At 42.9% G+C, this 9,007-nt stretch overlaps 1 protein-coding gene across 1 annotated transcript; it reads left to right on the plus strand.

Moving 5' to 3' along the window:
- Positions 1–7,560: 7,560 nt before the first annotated feature.
- On the plus strand, positions 7,561–8,343 carry KCTD21 (potassium channel tetramerization domain containing 21). The gene has a single exon (XM_010171449.1). The coding sequence runs from the start codon at positions 7,561–7,563 to the stop codon at positions 8,341–8,343; it is 783 nt and encodes a 260-aa protein (XP_010169751.1).
- The last annotated feature ends 664 nt before the right edge of the window (positions 8,344–9,007 follow it).

Consider the following 9,007-nt stretch of genomic DNA (forward strand, 5'->3'; position numbering starts at 1 on the left):
AATGAAACATCCCCAAAATTAAAGGATTTATAGTGATTTGGCAAATCTGAGCCCTGTACACCCACACCCAGGGCTGGTTCTGTGTCCAGCCGACCTGTGACCAACCCCGGTGGGTGCTGTGGGGCTGGGTGGGTGACGTGCATGAGCATGGAGGGGCTAATTCTGGATGGCACCTACCTCATTAGTAGGTTAATCAGGGTTTTTTTGAGGGTTCTTCGTTAGCGTGGAGCTGTATCCGTGCTGGTAATGAGCTGCCCTCTTAATTGCAGGGGTGGCCTGGAAGTGATGGTGTGAGTGGGAGATGGGGTGGGTGCTGGATTGCTGAACCACCCCGTGCGTGTATCAAGCAGGGATGCAGGTGGTGGGCTACCACGTGTGTGGATGAAGTGGTCCAGGGAAGAAAGAAAAGTATCTGGAAGATAACTCCAAGGGTGCCAAGTGATATCTGTGTGGATTTGGGGACAGGACATTAGAAATGAGTGAAACCCTTTGCCAGGGCTGGCATTAAATTGGTAAATGGGACTGTGCAAAGAGTTATATCAGGTGCTTGGAAGGAAAAGTGATGCTCCAGCTGCCATGAGACCCCAAACGGGCTCCCTCCTGGCAGGTGGTGGCAGTGGCCTCCTGACAATCTGTGTTCCCCACACAACAGCCCCTGAGCCCACGGGTGTCCCAGGTCACCCCAGGAGAGCGCTGAGCCCTGCGACACTTTGGCTTTTATTCTCCAAACCTCGCTGCAGCCGCATCTCTCTGGCTCTGCACTCCCTCTCCCCCTCCATCTTGTCTTCTGCTCTTCTCCTTCATTAGCTGTTAACCTTCATCTCATTCTCCTCCTCCTCCTCGCCGTGTGCTGCCACTTTCATTCCTCTTCTCTCAAGAGGAACCTGACCTTTGTTTTATATCCTTCCTCCTACTAACTGGACACCAGCTCTATTTTCTTGCCCCCATCTCCCTACCCCCTTCTCTTTATTGATTAAATCCAGTGTCTGCAGAGAACCGGACACACAGCCTTTTGCATTCACCCACATCCCTGAGCGAGCAGCCCAGGAGATGCTGAGGAACATCAAGGTGCAGGTCTGGGAAGGGATGGACACACAGCATCGCACCCATAACAAACCAGGGATGTTTGTTAGGAAACTCCTGTTCCTGCTTTCCCATTGTTGGTGGTGGAGGAGTGTTGGTGGAGGAGCGTTTCTGTCTCTAACGAAGCACGGTTAGAAAATTAAATATCAATAAATACAAATATCAGTCTCTGGTGGCTGAGCAGCTGGTCCCCGAAGGTGGCCAGTGGATGTGTCCATCGCTGGGTATCGCAGCCGCCAGCAGATGGATCGATCCTGATCCTGTGTTACAGCAGAAGGGAAGGGTGAGCCATCGTTTCCTGCCTCGCGCCTGCTGGGAGTTTGAGTCCCTTCTTGGGAGTTTGTCACTCGTGTCCCCAACGCCAGCCTTGGGAGTGAACAGCCTTTCCTCAAACACCGGCTGGAAATTTCCAGTGGCTCACAGCAGCCCCAAAACAAACAGCAGCTCCTTCCCCCACCTCCGGCGCTGCATCTCGGGAGATATTGCTCCCGGCTCCAGCCACGCTCTGCTTCACCCACTGAATTTTAAGCCTCTGAGTAAAGTGCTGCACTGTAATTATTGGAGAGGCTGATAATTACTGAGGGTCCAACATGAGGTGGGTCCATCCTTCCACTAGCAATGGAAAAACATGGGTTTTCCTCTCCCAAGATTACTCTAAATAAGCATGTAGGGTGTAGAAACCAGCTTGCAAATGTGTAACCTGCAGCTGAGGATGAGCTGAGATAAATAAATGTGCGCTGGGGGTACATGAAGGGATGGTGAATCCATCCTTGAGATGGATTTTGTCCCAAATTCTTCCTTAAACCCAGCTCTCACTTGATGCCTGCTGGCTACTGCTGGCTAGGTAAGTGGTTAACTGAGATTCTTTATCTATTTTTTATGCCCTAAATACTATTTATTTTGTTTCTGCCCTCCTTTTGTTGTTTTCTTTTTTCTTTTTTCTTTTTTCTTTTTTCTTTTTTCTTTTTTCTTTTTTCTTTTTTCTTTTTTCTTTTTTCTTTTTTCTTTTTTCTTTTTTCTTTTTTCTTTTTTCTTTTTTCTTTTTTCTTTTTTCTTTTTTCTTTTTTCTTTTTTCTTTTTTCTTTTTTCTTTTTTCTTTTTTCTTTTTTCTTTTTTCTTTTTTCTTTTTTCTTTTTTCTTTTTTCTTTTTTCTTTTTTCTTTTTTCTTTTTTCTTTTTTCTTTTTTCTTTTTTCTTTTTTCTTTTTTCTTTTTTCTTTTTTCTTTTTTCTTTTTTCTTTTTTCTTTTTTCTTTTTTCTTTTTTCTTTTTTCCTTTTTCTTTTTTCTTTTTTCTTTTTTCTTTTTTCCTTTTTCTTTTTTCCTTTTTCTTTTTTCTTTTTCTTTTTCTTTTTCTTTTTCTTTTTCTTTTCCTTTTCCTTTTCCTTTTTCTCTTTCTTTTCCTTTTTCTCTTTCTTTTCCTTTTTATTTTTCTTTTCCTTTTTATCTTTCTTTTCCTTTTTATCTTTCTTATTTTTTTTCTTTTTCTTATTTTTCTTTCTCTTTTTCTTTCTCTTTTTCTTTCTCTTTTTCTTTCTCTTTTTCTTTCTCTTTTTCTTTTTTTTCCTTTTCTTATTCTTATTCTTCTTCTTGTTGCTATTATTATTATTTTTCTCTTACCTGTCATGGGGCAACTTCTAGGCTTCAAACTGCCTTGTCTGCCATCCCCGTAACACAGCGGGGCACAAACTCGTGGCTGAGGGTCTGAATTTCCTCTGTGAAATTGTCCCTTTGAGAAGTGACAAGACACAAAACTTGTCTGCAGGTCCAGTCACAGCAAGTGCCACAGGGGTGTTGACAACTCCATTAAGGTTTTTTTTTTTCTCAGATATTTTGTGGAAACTGGAATTTTTACCTCAAACACGGGTTTCAGTGAGATGCGATGGAGCAAAGTGATAGGTGCTGACTGTAGGGAACCTGGGAAAGGAGCATTGTGCAGAAAGAATTATCCTTGCCTAATTATGTGTTTGCCATTAATGCACTCTAATGAAGCAGACTGGAGCCCCATCAACAACCACTGTTCTTCTTCAGTTCAGTTCTTCTTCTCCAGCTGCCATACAGGTGCCCAGATAGACTTTTTTTTTCTTTTTAATTTTTATTTTCATATCTCCTTTTTCAGCTGAAATCAATCCTGTCCCTCCCAATGCAGATTTAATTCCAATAATGCATTACCTGATCTAGCTCTCGTAACATTTATCCAGCTGACAGGGCTTTCACCAGCTCTCTTGGGCAATACTCAAAAAGCCAGAGAGGTTTTTTAGTCCGGCTGCTCTTCCTGATGCTTGGCAGAAACAATCCCCAGCTTGCTTTAATTTTATTGCCACTCAGGCATCCTGCATTGTGCCAGACTAAATAATTCATCTCTCTTTTTTTATTTTCACTTTTTTCCTATGTGTGTACTTTGCAGTTCATTCTTCCTCCTCAACTATTTCTTAACAAAGCTACATGTGTTTCGAGTGTCCTAAATACAGGTTTCCAAACATTTGGTCTTGGAGGGATGATGTTTTATGGCTGGGTTATTGAAGGCTACGCTATAAAATTAACCAGCAATGTAATACCTTATATATAAAATTAAAACCAGGGGCAATGATTGTGTAAAGGGCCATGTATCACTATGTCTGGCAGCAAAAGACCCCGTTGCAGTCACAGCATCCATTAACTCATTTTTCAGGGGATGCTACAACTTCTAATGCCTTTAATGCCACACTTAAAGGTTTCAGAGGCTGTAAGCAACATAGAATCATAGAATGGTTTGGATTGGAATGGACCTTAAAGACCATCCAGTCCCAACCCCCCTGCCATCAGCAGGGACACCTTCCACCAGACCAGGTTGCTCAAAGCCTCATCCAGCCTGGCCTTCAACACTTCCAGGGAGGAGCAGCCACAGCTTCTCTGGGAAACCTAGAAAAATCCTGTGCTCTTAGGCCAAATTTGTGTCTTCAGCTCTCAAATTAAATCTCTAGCTCATCTAATTGGAATGAATTTAAAGTGCTACTTGGGGAGCAGCTACACGAAAGGCTTTACTGTAATTCTCTGCTTTCAAGGACCATAACCCAATTCGTACCCGTCCTTGGTGACTGCAGGTCACAGCCACCCATGTTCCAGATCAGATGGTCTCTTGGTACCTCCTTATTGTGGAAATTCCACCAAAGAGAAGTGGTTACTGTACTTCATTCTTGGAGAACCTTTCTATTGCATTAGCAAAGTACCCAGGCCTGATAAACCGAGGTAGGGACTGCAAATGCTGGTTGGATGAGCAAAGACAGGAAACTGACAACCCATTTAATTGTAATTTTTACGAGTTTATGAAAAACTTTTTTCATAAACAAGTTTATAAAGAAAAAAGCAGCAGAGATTGACTTTCCCCCACTACTGTCAAGTACGTTGGTTGGTCAGTGCATTAAGTTCAGGTTGATGATGACCCAGTAGACACAGTTGTACTGTGGTTTTAGGTCTTCTGAGGTTGCCAGACTATCAGATTCATCTTCACACAATGAAGATATAAACCTGCAAGTAATGGGATGAATTAGGCAAAAGCAGATGATTAACTTGTCATATGTTGGTTCCACTTTAGGAATGACAGCTGTGCAGTAGCCATCCTGCAGCCTTATCTGTGGGCCAGATGTTGCATCATTAAATGTTTGAAATTGAATCCAGTGTGTGGGCAGTGAGGAGGTCCTGAATAAAAGCAAGCTGATGTCCTGGGAGACTGAAATCCAGCCTCCATGGGTCTGGAGATGACAGAATAGCCATAAGCAGAACAGGCTGGTCAGGGCACGTGTCTGAGCAGCATCCAGAGGTGGGAGAGGAGCAGAGCCCATACAGGGAGGGGGTAACCCTATGTCTGCCAAGCCCTGTGCTACTACACTCACAACTCTTCCAAGCTAAAGCTCAGTCAAATTTCTGATGCTGTGGTTGGCAGCATGGATATGCTTTTCAGCTTGGAAGAGCTCGTGTTACTGACATATTTTGTTGGCAGCCTCCCTTTTGAGACTGCTGGTAAAGAAACCAGCCACAAGATATATTAACATTATCTCTTCAGTTTGGACCAAGATGCCTGCCTCGCCTTCAACATATATAACCAGTAAGTCTTTGGATCAGGCTAAATCTAAGGTAGATGTTGAGTTTGAAATGAAAATCTGTATATTTGGACCATCTGGTGGTCTTTAGGTCATGACTTTTGACAACAGGCTGTGCCAAGTGAAGGCTGTCATATACACACCGAGGGACATGCCTCACTCTGCAGCTGGCAGAGAGCATGAGAAAACTACTCCTGTGGTGCAGATAAGCAGGCTTAGGCTCAAAAATCTGAAAACATGATGTAGGAAGAAAGAACAGAAAAAAAATGAGTGATTTAATTTAAAGCAGCCTGAGGGGTAGCAGAGATGGGAAGCAATGAACATGGCCTTTGGGGTGTCTGTCACTCCAGTTTCTCCACGCTGTGTTATTTGCAGGGAGATGTAGGGAACGCTTCTGTTTGATGAAGCTTGAAAAAAAAGGTAAAATCCATTTGAGGCTGGTTTTATGAACGTCAGATTGTTCTTGTAGCAAAGCTTTTATGGACATATTGCAAGCCCTCAGGGGAAAAAATACACAGCAGCCACATTTACTACTGAATTAGACCTGTTGAAGCCTCTTGCATGATCAGTTTTAAACAGCTTTTGACTCTAAATTGGGTAGGAGTCTTCAAGAGTGGGAAGTACACTGAGACTCCAGTGCTAAGGGGAGTTTTTTTTGAGGTATATTTGTATGAGGTTAGTCACAAGGATGGTGTTTGGTCATGGGTGTAGGCAGGATGTTGTGTTGGTCCAGGCATACGTCTTTATTTGCTAGTTTAGATGGATATATGGGACTAAGGGAGACTCAGGCAAAGCTCTAAGTGGATTGAGAGATCTGCTTCTTTCCATTAATTACTGTGCAGTGAGATAAGACACTGTGTGCTAAGGGCTAAAGTGGGCTAAAAACCAGAGTGGAATGTTAAACTAGAAGTGAAATAGATTCTCCTTTGACCTGCTCATCAGCTGCCCTAGGTTGGGCAAGTTTTTCATATCAAAATGTGCTTGCTATCTAGAGGCTTGTTTGTTTTAAGGAGCCATCAACACTTATTATTTGGGTTTTAGCAGCTGTAAAAGAATTGAGAACAGCATGAGATAATGTTCTTCCTATCTGTATTTTGCTGTGACTCTGGAGCTGATAACAGTGTCTATGTAGTAGACACCAGTAGTGTCTATGATTATTCCATGACTAGTTAGGAAAATGCCTGCACTTAAGTTTAATTTTTAAGGGAGCTGCTTGGCAGCTTTCTGATGAATGACAATAGTTACTCCAGCAAGAGCTACCTCCTACCTCTGCAAGCAAACACTGATGGGATTCCTGAAATAAAACTGGGAATGAACTGTTGATTGATTTGGATTCAGCAAATAAGGGAGAACAGATTTGCAGGTCCTCAGCTGGCAGGAATGAGGGCCCGGCTTTTCAAGGCAACTGAGCTGATCTGCCATGGAAAAGGGCTACGTAGCTCCTTCCTTGTCCCCTTGCACCAGCCCTGGCATTCATCTGGTTCCAAGATGTAGCAGAAACATATCCTAAATAGAAAATTATGGGTTTTCTCCCTAAACTGGCTCACTGTGGGATCTGCTAAATACCAGAGCTGGTGTAAGGGAGGAGGGAGGTATGGTGGAGGGCTAAGGGAGGTGTGTCCCCTCCAGAGGCAGTGATGCTTGTCTGCACCATAAAATCACATCCTCTGTTCAACTCAGCTGATTGCAGAGAAGCTGCATGGAAACTGTGTGAACTGGGATATGGCCCAAATGAATTAGGAAATGTTTTCTAAAGTAAAGCACGTTGGAAGGAGAAAGCTTGGTGGATTTTTTGACTGAATGGAACCGCAGACTGTCGCGTGCTGACAGCAGCGCTGCTCACTGGCTCCCTGCTAGGATGACTGTGCTCAAGTGTGTGCCAGGGGATCCTGCTGCAACAGCTTTGTTGCTTTAATTAAATCTTCAGATGCTGTGGGAGATGTTGGGGTGTGTCTTTTGTTCCCCTCTCTAAATTCTGTGTTTACAAGGGAGATGGGATCAGGTGAACCCAGGACACAACTCTTGCTTTGAAGTCAACAGTTGTTTTGCTGTAGGCAAAGAGAAGAGATTTCATTTTTAGCATGACCATAAAGTTTTGGAAGACTCAAGATTTTTGGCACTAAACTGAACTAAACAAAGTTCACGTTTGTTAGGAGAAAAAAAAGCATCCTTACACTTGCTCTCAAGAGAAAACCTCCAAAAGTAATTCCCAACTTCTAATTTCTATGATGAATTCTTGCCATGTAGTTACCCTTATAAATTTAGGACTCTCTATCTCTGTACTTTAACTTTTCAAACAGGTGAATTCAGCTAAATGTGTGGTGTTGGACTTTTTTTTTATTATTTATTTTTTTATTATAATTTTTTTTTAGAATTAGTCTTTGGGCACATCCTTTTCCATCATGTCAGAACCCATCACGCTCAATGTTGGAGGAAAACTCTATACCACCTCTCTGTCCACCCTGACTAGCTTTCCAGACTCCATGCTGGGGGCGATGTTCAGTGGGAAGATCCCAACCAAGAAGGACAGCCAAGGCAACTGCTTTATTGACAGAGATGGCAAAATCTTCCGCTATATCCTGAACTTCTTACGAACTTCTCACTTGGACCTCCCCGAAGACTTTCAGGAAATGGGCTTACTTCGACGGGAGGTAGATTTTTATCAAATTCAGCCATTGATTGAGGCCTTGCAGGAGAAGGAAGTGGAGCTTTCTAAAGCGGAGAAGAATGCCATGCTCAACATCACCCTCGATCAGAAGACCCAGACTGTTCACTTCACTGTCCGAGAAGCACCCCAGATCTACAGCCTGTCTTCCTCCAACATGGAAGTCTTCAGTGCTCATATCTTCTCCACGTCATGTCTGTTCCTGAAGCTTCTTGGTTCCAAACTTTACTATTGCTTCAATGGAAACCTCTCTTCAATATCCAGCTACCTGCAGGACCCCAACCATCTGACCTTGGATTGGGTTGCAAGTGTGGAAGGCCTTCCTGAAGAGGAGTACACCAGGCAGAACTTAAAAAGACTCTGGGTGGTGCCAGATAATAAGCAAATAAATAGTTTTCAGGTGTTTGTGGAAGAAGTGCTAAAAATAGCCATGAGTGATGGTTTCTGCATAGATTCTTCTCATCCACATACTTCAGATTTCATGAATAATAAGATTATTCGCCTAATTCGGTACAAGTAGGAACGGCTGTTTATTATGGTGCCAGCATGGAGATAACAGAGGTAAAGTGTTTCCCTTTAAAACACACTTACAGCCTAATTCAGAATCATGCTTATCTGGATTAAGAGTCACTAACAGGGAGAAGATTTTCCTTTAATGTATTTACCAATACAACCCTTCAGGATATGTCTGTATTCTAGACGGAAGGGATATTGTCTAGCGCCTGAATTAAGGATTCTGCCTCCACCTCTGACCTGCTGACTAATTGTGGGGAAAAATCACTTAACTTCTGGCCTTCCTACGTTTTCCAGTTGGAAAATGGGAGTGATCCTTAACCTGTATGGCAAGGGAATGTGAGGGTTCAGTAATCAAGGTTTGGAAAGTATCTGGAGATCAGGTGCAGTGGAAGATGCCATGGAGCTGCAGTGCAGCAGAAAGCCCTGAGGGCATGTTTTGCATGTCTTACTGTATTGCCTGTGCAGAACATCCAAGAAGCTTAGTTGGATCCACAGAGAAGAAGCTTCCTCACACACACGCACTCAGTATGGTGCAAACAGCAAATGAGTAAGGGATTACTGTCTGTTTGGGTTTAACAAAGGATTTCTGTCACCATCTGAAACTGATTGATATTTTTTTCCCCCTGAACCTTGTGAGGAAGCCCCTACTCTGTTCTGCTTTCAGGGAA

Source organism: Antrostomus carolinensis, unplaced genomic scaffold (genome assembly GCF_000700745.2).
Source record: "Antrostomus carolinensis isolate BGI_N321 unplaced genomic scaffold, ASM70074v2 scaffold33737, whole genome shotgun sequence".
Classification (NCBI taxonomy): domain Eukaryota; kingdom Metazoa; phylum Chordata; class Aves; order Caprimulgiformes; family Caprimulgidae; genus Antrostomus; species Antrostomus carolinensis.